The 21,878-nt window shown below is 33.0% G+C and overlaps 1 protein-coding gene across 1 annotated transcript; it reads right to left on the bottom strand.

Annotated features, from left to right (window-relative positions):
* Window positions 1–759: 759 nt before the first annotated feature.
* LOTGIDRAFT_117868 (hypothetical protein) lies at window positions 760–20,588 on the bottom strand (the record flags this gene model as incomplete). Its single annotated transcript, XM_009056349.1, has 8 exons — window positions 760–993; window positions 1,605–1,700; window positions 2,559–2,669; window positions 3,130–3,258; window positions 5,709–5,805; window positions 12,451–12,529; window positions 15,431–15,557; window positions 20,499–20,588. Coding segments are annotated over 8 exons (963 nt in total), but the record flags the coding sequence as incomplete, so codon positions are not given.
* Window positions 20,589–21,878: the final 1,290 nt, after the last annotated feature.

A 21,878-nucleotide genomic window follows, 5' to 3' on the forward strand; every position in this document is an offset into this window, starting at 1 on the left:
GTTTATTGTTCCAACCGAACGACTAGACGCTTTTTCCATGTCAGCCCCTCTTACCTGCATCAACGCCAGGGGGAAACCAGGTTGAAAAATCCTAAGGTATTATCTCGACCTATGCCAGGATGGAACCCTGGACCTTCAGGTTAGCGAGCAAGCGTCTAGCTCAACCATCTAAAGGGACAGCTATTTGCATGACATTGGTAATTTTTCAACTCTCATTACTTACTGGACGACTTTTTCTGTTTCATCACCATCATAATCATAATCTAAAAATGATTCGTCTTTACCAGGTATACCACATGTACTGGGTCGATGGCTATCTTTTCTACTGCCTTTAGGTGTTACTAACAAAATATATGAAATCTTAAATTTTAAACCTAAATCATCACTAAGGAACTTTTTTTGGAAATTTTTATGAGCTAATCCAGTAGATCACTTTCTGATTTTCTCTGAGAATTTCTCAAGCCTTGGCCTGTATTTGATAATATTGTTTGCAACGCTGCTTGGCATCAGGTGAGAGGAGAAAAAACTAAGGAAGGTTGATTAAGATAGGATTAAGGAAATTAAAAACTTATTTGGAAATGCAAATTTTATGAGCCAATAACAGTAGATCACTTTCTGTTTTTCACTGAGAATTTCTCAAGCCTTGACCTGTATTTCATATTATTGTTCACGCCAACCAAAAATGTAATTCAGTATTGTTTCAGCATCAATTTAGATTGGAGTAAATAAATCTAAAAACTTCAGATTTGAATTTCAAAACTAACCTGATCCTGATTTATCATCATTATATGATATAGAGGAAACACTTTCTCTGTGGAAATGATTACTAACAGCTGAATCTAAACGAGACATTCTTCTCTTTCTTAAAGTCAAACTGGCTCTTCTGGCTACTCTAGCCAGTACATTTTCTTCTGATGATGGATCATGAACATGTATTTTCCACGTAGCCTCTGATTTAGATGTGTGATCTGCTGCATAGCACCTCCAGAGACACTAAATTAGAAATTTTCTGCGATAACAATATGATTAAGACACCTATTACAATTATCATGACACTCTTCAATCAAGAATGATAGGAGATAAAAAAATTATACAAGATTAAAATAGGCCACAGTGTAACTTAAAATATATTTGTTGAAGGAACACAAGTAATTGCATCAAAGTGTTGACTTGGATTACCTATTAAAACCTTATTTACTGACAAATCAGCTAGTTGGCTCAATTTGCAAAACTAGGTTTCCTAGTGAGGATTTTAGTATGCCAGCAGCATGAGGTGAGATCTAGTCAATCATAATCACAGTATTTAACAGGTGTTGTTGACCAACTGAAAAGTATCATTTGGTGGAATAAGTGCCCCCCCTCCCCTCTCCATGAATAAATCATGTATTTGTCCATATTCCCACATTTTGTTACACTCAAGTAAAATTACAGGATGGGTACAGGTCTACCAAGTAACTATAAAATTAAGAAATAAAGGACTACACAAATAACACTATCAATTATATTGAAGGATAGAGGCAGGCTCAATTCCTTACTGGTCACTTTAGTTTTTGGTTGAGTCACTTTTAAAGACCAACTCAATATAAATCCAATATTCTATTTACCTGAATAAGTGTAGCAGCTGCTGGAATTTGTCTATTGAAATGTTTTTGGCGCTGTTTTTGTTGAACCTTTAAGGCAAAACCTGAACCTAAAATACCCTGAAAATTACAAAATGGAACATGCATCATTTATACTGTTTTCTTTTTTTAATGTGAACAGAAATGTCAATTCAAAAACAACTAAGATTTGTGGACTGCTTTTGCCATTTTGATTAAAGAAATTTTATCCATAAAAATTATTATGAGGAAAACTGAATTTACAGAAAAAACTTTTCAGTCCAAGTTGGGGGATCATTTTCAACTGAAATTTCAGAGAGTAAAGTTTGATGTTAATTCCAAATGTAACATTATCAAAACTTAATTTTATAGATCTTGATACAAATGCAATGCAACTGAAAATCTTCATTTGAATATTTGACCTAATCAGGTATCTACAGACAACACAACTAAAATGTAATCAATTGTATCTAAGCGTGTAAAGCGTGTAAAACTAGTTCCAGGAAGGCTCAGACAGTCTATCTATATTTAATAACCAGATTCCAGATAAAGCATGAATGACCTCTTTATTTCTACAAATTGACTACCATATTGTTTGTAGCTATATTATCTAATCTGTGAACAGGCATACACTAAGTGAATTATTTATTAAATGAACTGATTGTATTCTAACCGATAATCATCCAGACATAATTGAATGCCAAGTAAAATTCTGTGCCATGTGGGCTAATGAAGATGCAGGGTGCAATAAGGGCCAGGAAAGTGACTTTAGCCTGCTCTTTTTTTTTATTTCCAACTTTCGAGGGATCTTTTAACGTGCACAGCCTCTAGCACAAGAGACCTCAGTTAATTGTCCCATCTGAACGCTTTTTTTTCCTTGTCAGTCCTCTAGGGCCATGGTCTAAATATGCCACTAACCAGGTGTTAAAAATCAAAGATGTTAGGAAGGTATTTACTTACTGCTGGAAGAGCAAAAAATGATATTGCAAAAACGGCAAAACAGGAGGCAACTATCTTGCCCATCCATGTTTGTGGCACCTTATCACCATAACCTATCGTCATTACTGTTATCTGAAATACAATTCATTCTCAAATAATGAAAAAATATATTCAACTGCCTTGATGACAGCAACTATTTAAATGTATCTGTTAAACTCCTGAGATGGTGAACTGTCTTAATCTAGAAATGAGCTTGGGGTAAAGTCCAAACAAAGTATGTTTGTGTCTCCTCCGTCCCAATTGCCCCCCTTAAGACAAACATGCTATATCACAAAAAGAGGGATAATAACAAAACTAGGATGGTGTGAATTGTCATTTATTAATGACTACAGAATATTGGGGTAAAATCCAAAAAAGTATGTTTATGAAAATGTTATTTTTTGTTATCTGATTTTCTGTGACCTTTGCTTTGTTGCCCCTGTCATTCTCATAGGCTTCAACACAATCTGCGTACTTCCTAAGGTTTAATCAAATGTAGTTTTTCATTGAGATGAAAGAAAATGTGACTTTAATTAGGAAAAAATATACATACCACACCCCACCAAAGGGCATCTGCATAGCTTGCAAAATCTGCCTTTCCATCCTCCCTTTCAGCTAGATACACAAAATAGGAGGAGAAAATAAGGCCAAGAAAACCTATATACAATGTTGTGATTAACTCCTGTAAAGATAAAGAAACAGATATCTGATGCGTGTCTTATCTCTACAGGTAACTTCCAAAACAGTGGTATTTTAAGATAAAGAAACAGATATCTGATGCGTGTCTTATCTCTAGAGGTAACTTCCAAAACGCTGGTATTTTAAGATAAAGAAACAGATATCTGATGCGTGTCTTATCTTTAGAGGTAACTTCCAAAACGGTGGTATTTTAAGATAAAGAAACAGATATCTGATGCGTGTCTTATCTTTACAGGTAACTTCCAAAACGGTGGTATTTTAAGATAAAGAAACAGATATCTGATGCGTGTCTTATCTCTAGAGGTAACTTCCAAAACAGTGGTATTTTAAGATAAAGAAACAGATATCTGAGTCGTGTCTTATCTCTAGAGGTAACTTCCAAAACAGTGGTATTTTAAGATAAAGTAACAGATATCTGAGTCGTGTCTTATTTCTAGAGGTAACTTCCAAAACGCTGGTATTTTAAAATAAAGAAACAGATATCTGATGCGTGTCTTATCTTTAGAGGTAACTTCCAAAACGCTGGTATTTTAAGATAAAGAAACAGATATCTGATGCGTGTCTTATCTCTAGAGGTAACTTCCAAAACAGTGGTATTTTAAGATAAAGAAACAGATATCTGATGCGTGTCTTATCTCTAGAGGTAACTTCCAAAACAGTGGTATTTTAAGATAAAGAAACAGATATCTGAGTCGTGTCTTATCTTTAGAGGTAACTTCCAAAACAGTGGTATTTTAAGATAAAGAAACAGATATCTGATGCGTGTCTTATCTTTAGAGGTAACTTCCAAAACGCTGGTATTTTAAGATAAAGAAACAGATATCTAATGCATGTCTTATCTTTAGAGGTAACTTCCAAAACGCTGGTATTTTAAGATAAAGAAACAGATATCTGATGCGTGTCTTATCTTTAGAGGTAACTTCCAAAACAGTGGTATTTTAAGATAAAGAAACAGATATCTGAGTCGTGTCTTATTTCTAGAGGTAACTTCCAAAACGGTGGTATTTTGACAAATACCATACTAATACCATACAAATTTTATCATAAATTTCATGTAGAATTGGGCTCTGGTGTTTGCACACAATAGGTTGGCTCAGAACTCATTCTGGGAGTTTCCATGCTTTGCTTATAAATCATTCATCCTATACTTTTAACTAACTCATAAAGCTTTGAATTTATACTCTTGGATTTTTGCATTTAGGTGTATGGTATAGGTGTTTTTCAGACTCCACTCTATCTTCTGCTCATTGAAATTGTTTGGGGTTTAGGTATTGTAATGTCATGTGTTTTGGAAATATCATAGTGATGCTTGTCTCCATCCCTCTCGTTTATTTGCTGGAATAGTCCTGGAATATCTGTTGGCAGGATTGAGCCTTATGTCTGGTCTGTATTCTGTATATCTACATAATTTTGGCCAGCTTTCAACGCTGTGATTTATTTTGCTTGACATTAGGTGAGGGGAGAAAAAACTAAGGAAGGTTGATTAAGATAGGATCTAGGTTTTTTTAAATGTTTATTTGCAGTCAGGTTTTAATACGGAGAACTTTCCATGAAATACTGGTATTCAAAATGCTTGTTCTGTCAGTAGGAATAGAAGGATACAAGTTTTGATTCTGTTATTCCTCCTTATGTAAGCAGGCAGGCTGATAGAATTGCATCAATTTCAGAGGACCATTGGAATCATATCATAATGCTTGGGAATCAATTGTGTCAGAATTTCCAAAGATGAACTGAGGCGTTAGATTTTGTCATGCGCTTAACTGAATATTACAGCAGACCTGGTTTGGTTTACTGTTGTTCATAATAAAACTTGTGTTTGTTTGTCTCGATTCCTCGTGTCTATTTGCTTGCTTTTCACAGTATTCGGAACCCTGAAACATATGTAGTTGGTGTGATACGGCCTTTTGTTACTGATCTGTATTCTGTATTATCCAGAAGCATTTGCCCTCCTGGTACATATTCCAAAGATTCAGACATTATTAGTAAAGCATTTAATCAACCAATATAAGTATGGTATGGCTGGGCGATATTGGTTCAAGTTGATATCACGATATGGGTATATATCGCGATATTTTTTAAGTTTGTTATTTACTGATCTAGAAATTTTAATTGTAACATTAAACTATAAATATTTCTAAAACACTTCAGTCTTGAATATCATGATAAAAACATTTGTTTCAAATATCAAGTTACTTGTAAAAATTATGTAGATGATCTTATCTCCACAAAAATTTTATGGTATATCATGATAATTACCATTACTATATTAACCAGTATTTATCGTGATACCGGCATATCGCCCAGCCCTAAAGTATGGCATAGTTTGAGTGAAATGTCATAATAACTGTATTTATAGCCAAATATTACAAAAGTTACAGCCTGAAATTACAAGATATTAAAACTGAATTTTATATGATTCCTGAAATTAATTACCTGTCTATGAAGATATATCACAGAACCTAATAATCTCCAGGTACCACCTTGTCTATCTACATGTAACATGCGTAAAATCTGTAAAAATCTTACACCCCTGAAAAATATCAATACAGATACTAAAAATCAATTGGTTCTTTACAGAGTGCTTAAAGGGGCAGTGTGCAAAATTATCATTATCAAAAACATCATAAGCACCTACTTTTGGTGTTTGGCTTTATAGCAACTAGATATTATTAGTTGAAACCTTAAGAATACGTAGGAGACATATTCCTCTTCAATTAGGTGTTTCTTCAATTGTACAGTAGTTTTCTTAAACCTACCAAAAAGCAAAGCGAACTTAAAAACCTTATGGCAAAACCTTTGGCATTAAACTGTCAGATATGTTAAGGGACATGTTTTTGTAGATTTTGGTGTATGGTTATCATAAATTTGAAGGAAAAAAATTTTGACCTACAAAAAAAGCAGAATGCTCCTTTAATCAAACCTTATTGGACTAATGCTTAGAATAAGGCAACACCATCATGCTCTGTGCAAAAAGGAGAATTTTGCCAATATATTTATTAAACGTAAAAGGCACAGCCTAGCATACACAAGACATCTCATATTGTTCTTTCAACCTGCGTTACAGATATCTGGACAGCCAATCGAAAAATAAGAACATGCTATCTCCACCAAAGCTAAATGTTCCTGAGTAAGTTTTAAATGAAATGAACTCCCACAGTTATTGATGATAAAATAGATGTAGATCAATCTCATTGAGACAAATTATATCCCAGTTATTCTAGGAAACATTAAGATGATTTACTTAGTCTGTAGTCTTAATTCAACTTAATAGTTACCAATCAATCAATCTAAATGAATTTATAACTTACTCTGCAATACTTAATCACCAGGCCCACTTTTAATCAAAAAAAAAAATAAGTCTATAAATTGACCATCCTTATACTTACAATACATGTTGATTGTGTATGTGAGGGTGTGTTTGTGTGGAAGTTTTTTTGGGGAAAACTAGGCTCGAGGGAATTACAAAAATACTTCCAGCCTTCCACGCTGTTCCCCAACAAAGCTTAATTTGATAAGTGTTTTGATCTATACCAGGATTAATTACCTCAAGGGACTAATTTATGAATTTTCAGCGGTTCTATTCAGTCAGGCTATATTCTCTGACAAGAAAAAGATTGCAGGGGATTATCACGAACTAATAATCATTTATATAGGAGAAGGGGGATAATGCAATGGATCAAAGTTCCCAAAGGGGTAATAGAAAGAAAAAAGTTGAAACCTCTGATCTTAATGATTAATAAGCATTTTCTGAACAATCTGTCAATCATAGAAACAGATTCCAGGATAAATGAAGCGGAAAATCACGAAATAGTAAGGATTTATATAGGGGAAGGGGGATAATGCAATGGATCAAAGTTCCCAAAGGGGTAATAGAAAGAAAAAAGTTGAAACCTCTGATCTTAATGATTAATAAGCATTTTCTGAACAATCTGGCAATCATAGAAACAGATTCCAGGATAAATGAAGCGGAAAATCACGAAATAGTAAGGATTTATATAGGGGAAGGGGGATAATGCAATGGATCAAAGTTCCCAAAGGGGTAATAGAAAGAAAAAAGTTGAAACCTCTGATCTTAATGATTAATAAGCATTTTCTGAACAATCTGTCAATCATAGAAACAGATTGCAGGATAAATGAAGTGGAAAATCACGAAATAGTAACGATTTACATAGGGGAGATAATGCAATGGATCAAAGTTCCCAAAGGGGTAATAGAAAGAAAAAACTTGAAACCTCTGATCTTAATGATTAATAAGCATTTTCTAAACAATCTGGCAATCACATTACTAGTAATATCTGGAATGAAAGGAGAAAACTACCTTTAAATTTTAAGACTGATGTTCCTGCCAACTAGTCACTGGATTTTGTGATTCAAACGAAGGGTTACGAATGCAAATATTTCAGTTATTTTCTACAGTCTGATTTCATTCAAAGCAATAAAATGGAAGTTGAACCATACTCAATATCAACTGTAGCAAATTAATTTCTTTTCCGGATGGACGTCTGCTTTCAACTAAATGATGTGTAAATATCAACCTATATGTCACATAAACTGGGATTTCAAGCTCTCAAGCTGGAGCATCATTTTTCATCATTAGATTTCAAGTCTGACAGTAACAGACTGTTTCATTGATTGTATGGTTTCATATTGGTTTCATTGTCTTCTCTGTATGTTATAATTATACTTGACTAAATACAGTGACGGATTTTGGACTTGTTGGGCCGTAGGCAAACCAATGGTAGAGGGCCTAATTTCTCATTTTAATGAGGTGGTATGGTGTAATTACAATTTTTTGGCAGGAAGTTTCGGAACTGGTTTTTTTTCAGGCATAGGTCAATCAGCTCATCAGAATCCATCGTATGCATGATAATCGGTATTCATCACCATTAGACTCAAACAATTTAGTCGATTCTCACACATCACGCTCAGTAGTAGGACAATTTTCCATGGGCCTGCGGTATTTATTAACTGTTTGACAATTTTTTGAGTTACAAAATTTGTCATGTGCCGAATTTTCCATGTGCCGAAAGGCAGCTGTCTAGTTTGCCTATAGGTTAATCTGCCTCTGACTAAATACACCACAATAGGTTATTATGAAATCATGAAAGGAACATTATTTAATGAAGAAATATCATCTGAATATATATCATTATATTCTGATGCCGATTAGGTGTCAATGTACAGCTGGTGAGGCAATTGCCAATACATTAGGGTCAGTTAGTTAGTTTTCTATCCTGAACGAATGCCAATCTTATACCAAACCAAATAAATGTCAGGGCCCTGATTCACAAGTGCGTAAGTTTATGACAAAATATTACACTAATGATCATCTTACGCAAATTCTTACGCGCATGTTTCACTAACAAACTTCTTAGATCTTAGCTACGAAGGATTACACACGTCATCCACAGCATTGTTTTGTTGAATTTACATCTTTATTTCAACAATTAACAGAAATGAAATATATTTCATAAAACTTTTAAGTCCCCTAAATACTTTTTTCTTACGTAAGACAGACTTAAGAAAATTTAGTGAAACGGGGCCCTGTATTGTTACTTTAAAGAGCGCAGGTTCAAAATAGCTATATTTGACCACAATCAATTTTGAAAAAAAAAATTGTCAAGCTAAATTACATGTCCTAATCTTTGGAGAGAGTTAGAGGTAAATCTTGATTCTTTAAGATAATTCTGTGAATATCTTCATACATTCAGAAATGTAAATTTTTTCTTTATTTTAAAAAGTAGCGAGGCCATATCAAAAACTTATTCTAAAGTCATCTACACAACTTTAAGATTTATTTCAAGTGTCTCTTCAGTCTTTTATTCTTAAAAATTTAAGATATTGATTTTCTGTTTTTTTCTTACATCTGCACTTTATCAATAAAAAAATTTCTCAATGCTAGGATTTTGACATTTTGACAAATGTCACTTTATTTGCTTATATTGTCTTTTTTAAAGACCGCATGTGAATTATTGCCTGAACTAATGAATTGAGTTTCCATGTGATTTCTGTAAAGTCAATGCTTCTAGAAGAACTAGAACATAATATATCAAGTTGACCTCTCTATATTTATACATTTATTCTGGCCTGCACAAACATCTTCAAACAGAATATCATCTTCTGTGACATCCATTGTATTTATATACAGTACTTCTTGAAACTTTGAATGATAACATTCGGGTCGCTTTCTTTCCATACCTTCCCAATCCATTCCCAGATAAACATTAAGGTTCAGTTTCACCCCATCGTGTCATGAATACGTGTTTTGACATGGTCTTATTAACCCGTATTAAACTAAGCCCGATGTACTTTGTTTTGAGGACGTGGAAATTAGATTGGTGGCATTTAAATCTGACTAATCAGATAGGTAGAAGAGAAATGAGGTCAAAACAAAACACAACATTGCTTTGCCGCTGCAAAGGTTTGATTTTCTCTAGGCTTGAATTCTTAAATGAAAATCTTACTCAATTCTGTACCGTACATATTCATCAAAATATGCAATGGCACACTGTTTTCGTTTTGTTTAAGTTCACGAACAAAGCGTCATAACAAGTGATTTGTTTTGATTGGCTGAAATTTGCTACCAATATAGTATGGCCAATTTTGATTGGACAATATTTAGCTGTGAATTTTTTCCACGGCCCCGAGGAAGAATGACGAATGGGGGTGTGGTTTAGACATGATGTTTTCACCCTTGCCATAGATTTTGTATTGTGTTCTCCACTGGCCATCAACTCAGCCCACATCTTCCATATTCTAACTTTCATGGATTTATTCACACCCAGTGGTGGTAGGATATAAGTAATCCCACCAGATATAATTGCCAATTCTGTTTGTCTTAATTTCTAGTACAGTCTGTGATGTTCCGAACAGATTATCACAAAGGTTTCAACAAAATACATCAACATCATTATGGAATATAATGTATCAAATATCAGAGTTAACTCCCCTTTAAAGCCTTAAACAAGCCTTGTTTGTGCACACCACTTTTCAGATGCCTAGAAATAAGTGTACTTTTAAATGTTACATTTGTGCAATTTGTTTTTAAAATGTGCCGTCTCAAACAAGCAATGTCTGCAAATCATGTTTGAATGCAGCTATACAAAGCACAAAGATGCATGTAAATGTCAAGATAAATAGTGATAAATAATTGAAAAAAAATCACATTGTAAATAACAAGAGCCTTGAGAGAGTGTCTTTGGATTACATTTGAAAAAAAAAAGACTGTAGGCTGATATTGTTATAAAGATGTTTGTTTTATAAACAGATTAAAATAAACCTGAAGCAGTCAAAGTAATTATAACAGTTGAAATCTGATATCAATTGAAGGATTGATTATCAAATACTGTTTGTTCAATACAAATGAAATCTTCAGTATTTAATTGAATAATTAAAAAAAAACAACAACAGATATTCAGTTTGCAAAACATTGGATGATATCCCCAAGGGCTGTGAATAAAGAAAGAAAATCTATCTCCTTAACTCTTTTTCTGGTATTTAACACAGATTTCAGAAATAGTCATAATAGGAAAAATAAACAGATTTGAAATGACAACCGAAATGTCATAAAACTATAAGACTTGCAGACTGTACTCGGAAGGAATATAAGAAATATTTCACTTTCATGATAAATCTTGGTAATTATTTGAGCAAATTTGACTTTCTATTTTAGTCTTTCTAAAGAAGAACAGATTAAATCCTGATCCAAAATGTGGCGTTCGCAAAATTAATTGCAACGACAAAAGATCTCCAAGGAAAATCCTTCAGAAGCATCTGCGTGATAATAAAAACACTTTTTGTTACTTAAAAGACAGACGAGTCGAGTCTGATAGTAACAAATTGAATTACCAGCGACCAACCAAATCTCCTGGAAAAACATAAATCACAACAAAGACATTGAGATCCAATGACACAAGCCCAAACTAAACAGAAATTAGACTGTGAAAGAGGGTTGCCATATTTGTCAGACATGACCTTTGTCCATCCAAAATGTCTGGTTGATAAAATCATGTGATGGTTAACCCATGCGAGGTTCATCAAGTTGGTGACTATCGATAACACAATCTATTGATAACATGGTCAAAAACTTGTCTCCCCCGTACTGAAAATGTGGGACGAAATCTTTGAATATGGTTTAACTTCAGCATCCCTATAACACCACGGTCTACTGAGCAGGAAAAGACCCAACATTTGGGCAAAATTAGTTCATTTGCCAAAGTTCGGTCTTAGCAATCTCACAATGTACAAATTCCTTTATCTAACCCCCTTCTTGCATTCTTTATTTTCCACTGTCAGTATCCTCAGTAACACTTAACCTGCCTCGACAGCCTGTTACTTGAGCTATGATGATATGTCCAGGTTGAGTAGGAGTTTCATTTCCTCCCTAAAGTCTCGCTACATGAGAAGGTCTTTACTCTTTAGTTTATGGACCAAAATTAAGAAATTCATTGAAGACACTAAGGATGTTGATATGTATATAAATGAGCCCATGAAGAGATCTCCACATCTCCTACCCTCTAAAAGAAGGGAACAGAAAATATCGACTATATGTTACCCGATAATGAACTTTCGGGTGATTTTAGCATCTTTGACCTGAGGAAAATGCCACCAGGTGCTAGTGATGCATTCTGAAAAGGACAACTTATATACATATATTTTTTAGATTATAGGTGATAGGTTTTCCAGCTATGTGGCACTAAAAATCTAATAGTAACAGTTTGTACAAGCCACTGTGAAACAGTTATCACAGAATTGTAAAATGTTGTCTTTCCTAAAGGTGAATCCAGAAATTTGGGGTAAAATTGATGCCCAATCAAAACCATATGATTACAGCTACTAAGTTACAGCATCAATAGAAATAAGAAATGTTTAAGGCCCTAAAATATTTTGATCATAATTTTGTTAAATTAAAAAATATCTTCTTTGCTTCTTTTGTCATGTTTCTCAATATTTGTTTTTCTTTGTTTTTATTGTCAGCAACCTGTTAGTTATGGATCAGTTGTATATTGCAACTATAGTTTGTCATCCATACGCAATATAGATATGAGAAGAGTTACTTCTAGTTGATATGGATGTAAAGATTATTTACCTGATTTTCTGCTCACCCATTTCAATCAGATGAGCTCTGGACAGATAAGATTGGAAGATTCAATTGCTGTTCATTGTGGACACCTACCTTATTGCTGATGTGGCAAAAACTTGACCCTCAGATCCAATAGTAAACACAACACAGGATGCTACAACCACTATTAAATCTACAAATACACAAAGAACAGTTCATAAGCAAACAGGCTACTAATATATATGTTTAAAAAGAGTTCTGATAAAGTCTGTTGTAACAGTTTACTGATATGCTAAAATTCACAAAAACTCAACTTTGTGATAAAATCTTGAGATTAGCAAATATATTGTTACCTAATTGCTTAATATTTTATGCTGTAAAAAAAAATATATGGAACAAAATTGGTGGTAATTATTTGATGCTGAATCCATATATATTCTCTATTTGCCTACTATTCTACATACCAAATTACATTGAAAATGGCTAATCATTAGTTGCTTACGCGAAGAAGAAAAAGAAATTAAATGTCATGCATGACATTAGCTGTGGCTTATGGTAATCCAGCAGCAGACAGTGATTTTAATATTTATGAATCCAATATCAGGAGCTGGTGCAGTGCATCTCTTCCCAAGATGCTCAAGTCCAAGTGTGCCTAAAGTGGAAGAAACGCCATTCGGCCTGAAGTTGAAGCTGAGGTCATGTCATGGATAGAAGACAGAAGAAAGCAAGGCCTTCCAGTGGCTGTATGAAAATACAGACTCCAATCTGGACCAGGTCCTCATGGTGATACAGGTTCCTGATCTGATGTCCAAAAATTGCTGGCCAAGGAAATGAGAACATATTTGTTGGTTATACCTGGTTTACTAACTACTATCCTGTAACCACTGAATGTGTCTAATAATACACTCATGAAAGTTAAATTGCTGCTACTGTTGTGGTGTGTTATTTTGTCTAGCTAGCGAACCTCCTGACAAGACTCTAGTCATCAACAAAAATCTCCGACCAAGACCGCACCATTAGTAAATTGTGGTCCAAGGAAATACGGTGTTCTGGTTGAAGCTGTAGGATTCATTCAAATCAGGATTGCAAAAAAACGTAATTAAATTCACAATGAACTGCAGAATGACTGATTACAAGAGAGGATTATGTAAAGGATGGGAAGGGGAAACAATTTTCTACCCCAGATAAAAACAAGGATTAAAAACCATATATGTTGTAATTTCTATTACATAGTAACCTGATTTAGAAACAGATTATTATGAATACCAACAACTAGACCCTGGTCTATTAACAGATTAATTTCTCTGTCTGGACACAAATTGTATATTATAGTGGATTAACATCAGCTCTGAACTAGAAATATATTACAGGGTTGTCATCAATATATTAATGATATTGTCCACTTCATTCTAATATCCTTTTGGGGTGGTTATCAGACAGTCAATTGAAATATTTTTTATGTTGTAAGAATATTAATAATATATGGTGGCATTGTTTCTTCCTTTTCTAGATCCTTTTACAAAATAGTGGGCACCACAGTACTGTTATACTCTTGCTTATATTAATTTTAGCCAAGCTTATCTGTAGTAATGATCACAGCTTTCCGTTGAAATTTGAGCCTTCAAATCCATGTGTGTCCAGAATTATTGATTTTTGAATGTTAAAATGATGACTTGTCATTGTAAGTTACTCTGTGATATGATAGAAATTTACTCCTAGGTTTGAGTATTTGTGCGATTGTTCCTACATTTCTAGTACTTCTGAAGACTATTAACATATATTCAAGACTAAAATTACAGCAAATGACTGACTCAGTGGTTTGTAAGACATTAATTCCTATGAAGACTGGAGTATCTATGAGAAAGCAGTGTCTGAAACTATTAAAAACTAACTGACAAATTGTTTGGGAAATTCTGATAGTAAATACCCAGGAAATGACAGTCTCCCCAGCAAATATTTATCATGAGAACAGATTTATCATACTATAAAACTCCTTCAAGGTGTTTAATCTATAACCAAAGTTTAAGAATGCAAGCATTTCAGACAATATATTCATTATCAGGGTTGGTAATTTGTCAAGTGGTGGTAATATATGGAAATATTATTCCTCAAAGTAATGGCCAACATTGATGGGACATTCTGCTTTTTTCAATCGGTTTTTGTGGTTTGGATTGTAAAATACATAAACTTCATGCCAACATATAGAGGAAGATGCCCTTTACTTTCCATGAAAGTTTTAACTTAAAATATCCAAGCGTTAAGTCACAAACAGCTACAAAAGTCTTAATGGCTTACGAAAGTATTTTGAATCCCCCTTGCTCCATTTTTACTGTACTAGCAGATATTGATTATGAGATTCTGATTCCCACTGTTAATAACCAATCAGCAGTGATTTAACAAACGTGCCTTCAAAAGTGAAGAGTTGCAAGTTCGTAGTTCAAAATACTCTGTCCAGGCGAAATCAAGTCATGTATTTTTGAAACAGCAATTCTCAAATTATATGTGTATAATGGTGTTTCTGTCGTCAAGTCAAAGTATAATACATATAATATCACTCATAATAAGCACATTGAAATTAAAAAATGAAATGAAATGAATAGAGTTTTTATGAGAGGGGTTTTGTCAGGACTAGCAAAATGCCCCTTTAAGTTAGCTTTTCATGATTTCTACTGGACCAAGCACCATGTGACTTTGGTGTAATGGATACCATTCTGACCCGATGGTCTGGACTAATTTTTTTGTATCAGAAATTTAGTCAGAGCAATTTGTTCAAATGATCCGGTACAATAATACACCAGATATTGAAAATCAGGAAAATGTTTCTTAGTGCAAACAAAATGCAAAGAAAACAACCTAAATTCAACTGTATTACTGGTAGAGATTCTGAAAAGAAGAACTTTTATAACTTGCTTGTTCAGTTATTAGGTTTTTCTTATAAGTCTGATATCATTAATTGGAATAATTAAATTCTCATCATCATTATATCAAAGTTTTTGACCAAACCTGAGAAAGGAATTAATACCAGAATAATCAAATCATCATAGAAATCTAATTTTCTCTTTATGTTACCATAGCAACCAAATGAATTACTCACCTATGATAGAAATGGGCTTCCTTGCAAAACGTATCCTTCCATGTAGACCCATATATTTACTACGACATCCGGCTGACCACAACCTTATAGCATATTCAACACCAAAAAAGCACACAAGAAATATTTCCTGAAAATAGAAAAACAGAAATTAAAACTTCCTGTCTTACATTTTTGCACCTAAATAACAACAGGGAAGGCCAGCAGAGTGCAATCAAGAAAATCTTTTAGGATAAATTTTGATGCCCGTAATGTCAAACTGAAATACCTATGTAAAGGTTAATGTCATTGACCATATATCAAAAACTTTTTTTCCAACAGAATCCATGACATTTGAATAATGCTATTGTAATTAAAACCGACATAAGAAAGTGTATGTGCTTTGATTTTTAAGAGACTTCAAGAGATTAATGTCCAAATTTGAAAATTTTTCACTTTTTTGATATCTTAGAATTTTAAAGGTTATGACGGTTTAATAAACTTTGATTGTTTTGTCTGAAGTTTTGAGTTACAAGCTGACAAGACATGCAATTGGCATATAAGTAAATTTCATAACCATTGTGATACATTCATATTTTTAAACTTTTCCAGCTGAAAAACACTGGCAAAACCTTTCTCACAACATTGCCAATTTTTTTGTTTGACTCGCAAACTATTTGAAGCTTAGTCTGAATTTTTTAGGATTTTTTAACCGACAAACAATTTTTACTGAAAAGAAAACAATTTTTACTGAAAAGAAAACAATTCTTACTGAAAAGAAGACAATTCTTACTGAAAAGAAAACAATTTTTACTGAAAAGAAGACAATTCTTACTGAAAAGAAAACAATTCTAGCTGAAATGAAGATTAAGTTAAAGAACACATGATTCAAGGTTATGCACAAATAATTCTGGAAAGAACTCCATTCATTAAAGTTAAAAAAAGGAGAATATAACAGTAAATAACAATTTAACACATCAATACAGGTATTATCCTAGCGTTATAGAGGATCAAATGGGAGAAAGAAGTTAGGTATTAAAGGGTTGAAATACATGTGATTGAAAATAAAATATGACTGGATGTGAAGGAATTATAACAATATGGTGTCTATATTCTTGGTAGTTGGTATTATTGGTCTCAGTTTAAGGCAGTCTGGCGTTTTCTTTATCATAATGCTTTCTTGGTATATGAGGGTTGTGTCATCTGCAAATTTGGTGAGGGGAGCTTCAGTTTGATGCTCACCATTGTATGGTGTGGCTGGTGTTTGTTTTCAACCAGGTTTTGACTCCAGACTGACTGATTAATTATCAGCTGTAAATGGGTACGAATAATCCGGGAAATATTAGTGCCTACAGGTTTGGCCAAGGACCAACTGGTAGAAAAGGATCCTTAACTGTGAACCTAAGTTGTAATCCTTGTAAAATATACTTGTTTCTTCCTTTTTCTTTCTTTTAAGCTGCACTGCAATAGCATGGATTTAGTTGACAATATCTTTCTGCATATCTTTACTACCAGGGTTGGAATTGATTCTAACATTGGCGTTTATTAATAATTTTAATTTGGCTGGCTGTTATTGTAAAACTTGTAGGAATAAAGCTAATCACTTCAAGAATGGAAATTTAGCAAATGATGGATTAATTATTGTGTATAAGTTGGTTGGATTTGTGTAATATTTCTGCTGGCATTAGGACAATTTCATCTGTAATATATGAATACTTCACATGTGAAACAGGCTCCATTATTTTTCTTGTTGGAACACCTCCACCTTCAGTCTGACTTAAATTTTTGTCATCATCAAAATAGTCTGCAACTAACAATTTCCCACCCATTTTGGAAGATTAAGCAATCATTACCAATTTTGATCTTTCACAAAATCTTCTCTAAACATTCCGCTCGTTTTTGACGCATGACGGAGACCATTTGACGGATACGGCTTCCGCATATATGGAATCATACCCTCTTAAACCAACCATTTCCATTTTTAATGCATGACAGGTCGGCATGACACATATATGGAATCTTAGCTTTAAAACGAAATTGATCTTTGTTGTTAGTTTCATAATTATATTCTTCCATACACAACTTATATAATCCTTGAATTTCCTTTACAGTTGAACTATTTGCATTGACATCTTTTTTTCACAGATGATTCTGATTCAGTATAATTTTTTCCCTTGTGTGTCTGCTGCTCACAACATTATTCTTCATTAAAAGTCCTGTCATGTCATAATGTTACAATGTCACAGCAATCTATTTCCATTTAAACTTTTTCTGCCTTCTGCAATATGTCATCAGGAAATGTATGGTAAATTTCGCACTAAGTATTTATATGATAATATGAATCCGTACAAGTAGGACAATTCCGTCAATCTAAATTCTCGTCCAAAGAATGGCAAAATCGAGAGTTAAAGTTGTATAGTGATGGACTCTTCGAAAAAGAAGTACCATCAATTCTGTATGAAAAATTTTACTTTGATACTTAATTTTCGTGCTTTGATAATTGTTGTTGCCAACGATACAAGTACTTTGTCCCAAAAAATGTATGGTAAATTAAGTACATGACTGTATTTCTATATATGAATTGGGATTTTCATACTTAGTTTTCATACCTTGGTATATGCATTTGCAGATTTAAGTACATTGTGACTTTCATCCATAGTTTTCATACCTTGGTATATGCTTTTGCAGATTTAAGTACATTGGGACTTTCATCCATAGTTTTCATACCTTGGTATATGCTTTTGCAGATTTAAGTACATTGTCACAGAAAATGTGTGGTCAATGTATTAAGAAATGCATTTATCTTTATTACAATTTTCAAAAGTATGGTATGTATTTTTATATAATAATTGGAATTTCATACTCTATATTCATACTTTGATATCAGTTTCCACTTCCTGTATATTCAGAACATTGTCTAAGAAAATGAACAGGAATTGAACCTTGATATTCAATTTCCATACTTAAATAATGGTTTCTGATCTCTCCAGATGTTCCCTGCATCAGAAAATGTATGATAAATTTGAAGAGACAAGTAAATGATTTTTTAACATGAATTTGATTGATGGTTGGTCTAAATGAATAAAGATCATATTACAGCAGAATTTTTACTACAGAATATAAATCTTTTGCCTCAAGATATATAAAATAATAAGTACTAACAAACAATATTTTAATTTTTTAAATAATATTTAAACACCAAAAATATCTCAGACTGTTGAATGTTTGGTTTCATTTCAGGCTGCAGGACTACCAAATGTTAATTTTACTCATGATAATGTTATGGGTAATGGAAAAAAAGTTCTATAAATAGACATTATGAAACATGTAATTCGAAGTTAGAAGGAAACAGGTTTGTTAATCCAGCATTTTTTTGATGAAATATACAGGAATAATTAATGTTTTGTAAACTTGGGTATCATGGTGGCCTCATATAATTAAATCATCTTGATAATGCAGCATCCTACATATTCTACACAAAATTTTTCTTTTAATTTCCGATTATAAAATGCTAAAATGCCAAAAGCAAATTGTTATTTCTTGTTTCCTTTATAGGATGTGCAAAATGTAAACAGTATATCATAGCTGGAGACCGAAATTATGTAAGTGCAATTTAATTTGTTTTCTTGGGCACGACATTGTATAGAGAACTAAGGTATTTGCCTATTTGTAATGACTATTACTAGTATGATAATTAATACTTAAAACTCTAAAAAATCACTAAAAAATTCATCTTTCACATTTACTCATGAAGGTTATTATGTATCACTAGTATTGTACTAAATAATACATGTGACCAATAACTTGAAGTTATCACCCATGGCTATACCAGCCTCACCAGCAGATGGATTTAATGGCAGATCAACTGTCAAAGTTGAGATTCAAAATTTGACAACTTTGTGGATTAAAACTGCCATAGGCAAAAGCCTCTCATTGAGCGTCTGGAAATTTAAAATAATAGAATGGGGTAATGCATTCTGACAAATAGTTTGATTTAAAAACCTATAATAAATATTATTGTAAATAATACGTTTGTGTTTCAACTAATCATTTGTATTTGTTTAATTTCTGCATACTGTTAATAAAAATAAAAAAATCTGCCAAGGCTATAAGTCACTTGTACTCATGAAGTTTATTATGTTTAGCAAGTATGTTATGTTTGGCAACTCTGTGGTAGCGCCATCGGATGGAGCGTCTGAAAATTTAAAAAAAAAAGAATGGGCTATTCTGACAAATAGTTTGATTTAAAAACCTATTATTAATATTATTGTAAATAATATGTTTTGTGTTTCAACTAATCATTTGTACTTGTTATAAGGATTTGTATTCAACAATGATGGCGGCTAAGATTGGATGCTACAGGCGCTAATAAACATCATGCCATCAAGCCTCTTTTAGGTGACGGTCCCAATTCCTCTTGTGCCAAAAGGAGACATGAAGTTGTTTTGTTTCGCTCTGGCCTTGGTCTTATCTGCTCAAGTCATAGCCTCAACCAGTTTGTGAGCACTGTCAGGCACGCCTAGTATCTCAAGCCTGTCAGATCACAGCAACATCAGCTATGAAACCGGGCAAATTTTATTTTAATTTTTGAAAATAAATTTTTCATGGCTTTGTTTTAGTTGTTTTTTTTTTTACGTATTCTTTTTGTGTTCCAATGTCTGCCCTTGTGGTCTATTGTGATATTGATTTTATCATTGTTTATTGTCAACTTTTTAGGGTGTTTTAAAGGTTTTTATAGATTTCACATAAGGTAACAGTAAAAATGATAGGCACTATTTCATTTTTCATGTTGGTCTTAGTAAGGTGATACGTGGAATATGCCTCACTATCACTCACTATTTTGGTGTCTGCGTTGTGCCATCTCAAACCTCAAATTTTCGTCAACAAGGGGTGCGCATTATATATGGGTAAATGGATTTTTCCACCTTTTGATAGGGTAAGGAAGGGTGCGTATTATACACACTTGTGCATTATATTCGGAAATAAACGGTATTCATCTGTTCCTTCCTACATTGCTAAGTTATTGCTTGCCTCCAAGGGACTGTTAGTTTCTATTTCAAATATGGATAAATTTCGAATTAGTGTAACTTACCATTCCAAATAAAGTTTCGTTGGCAAATGATTCATACTGATCAATAGTAGATAAGACACTGAAGATAAGGCAAATAAGCACCATCATAAACCTGAAAATATACAGAAAGATATTTACAATAATATAATATTTTCACTGTTAAGTCAATAGGTTATCATATATACAATATACAGATATATATATATATAGATGTAGATATATCCATACAAAACGAATTTCAGGTTATTATTAACTTGAAAGAAATATACGATATAAACAACATTAGGTACTTTTGGAACATTCCCTGACTAGCTTTATTACTTATTCTAGTGCTGATCAAATTGAAAAAGTTCTTTGATTTGAAGGTTGCAGGTTATCAAAAACCTGAAAATGTACAAGTTATTACAAGGTACAATAAACAAAAATCTGCATCAAAAAAACAAATATGCATTTCAAAATTATTGGCTGAGCAATTTTGTATTTCATATCTATTCCATATTTCATCTATCCTACATAGTATAAAAATTGCTGGCACAATAAGGTTTCATGTGCATTAGGAGATTAGGAGAACAAACATCTACAACATGAAACTATGGCTTCATGAGCAAATTAATTAAAGCATATTTTGTAGAACCATTAATATATTTCTTGATTTTAACTATTAACATGTGATATCAGAATTTAACAAGCTCTCAGACTTAAGGAGTTAAAAACTGTCTGCTTTTATATATCTGTTTTCTATGACATTGCTCCTGGAGAGGGTCATTGGCAGAGCCAGGTTTACGTCCGATTGTGAAATATCTGAGGTTGCCCGAATTTTTAACCTAGTTATGAGAGTCATGCCCAAAAAACTTGCATTTGGTGCTGCGAGGGGTGACGGCTGCCCCATCTGCCCCCCTTCGGCTCCGCCACTTCATAGGGATATTTAAAATGTTTTGCTCATACAATATGCGGCAAATTTACCATTTCATATAATTGAGGATATTTTACTATGTAAAAATTAAAACCTACTTATAAAACCTACTCTATAGAAAAAGCTTAATTATACCATTGTTCATTTGTAGTAATTATTAGAAAATATAGGAAACAACTAATGTTGCTTGATAAAACTTTATGGTAGATAATTATGTACTTCCATCAATAAACCGTCATTAATATCTATTAAGAATCAGAATTAAAATCTGTCACATTTATTTTTAATAGTGACTAATGGATTACTTATTGTTCTCTATATGTTATATTATGTTTAGCATAGAGTTTAACATTCTAGGTTTTATATCATGATTGAGCAAAACCCTACTTTCCTAATACATGGCTAAATCCTTTTCAGATTAGCTTGAAGGATCACCTTCCATTCGAACCTTAGTTTGAGAAACAGAAATTTTTTTAGCTTATATAATC

Source organism: Lottia gigantea (genome assembly GCF_000327385.1).
Source record: "Lottia gigantea unplaced genomic scaffold LOTGIsca_27, whole genome shotgun sequence".
NCBI classification, from domain to species: Eukaryota; Metazoa; Mollusca; class Gastropoda; family Lottiidae; genus Lottia; species Lottia gigantea.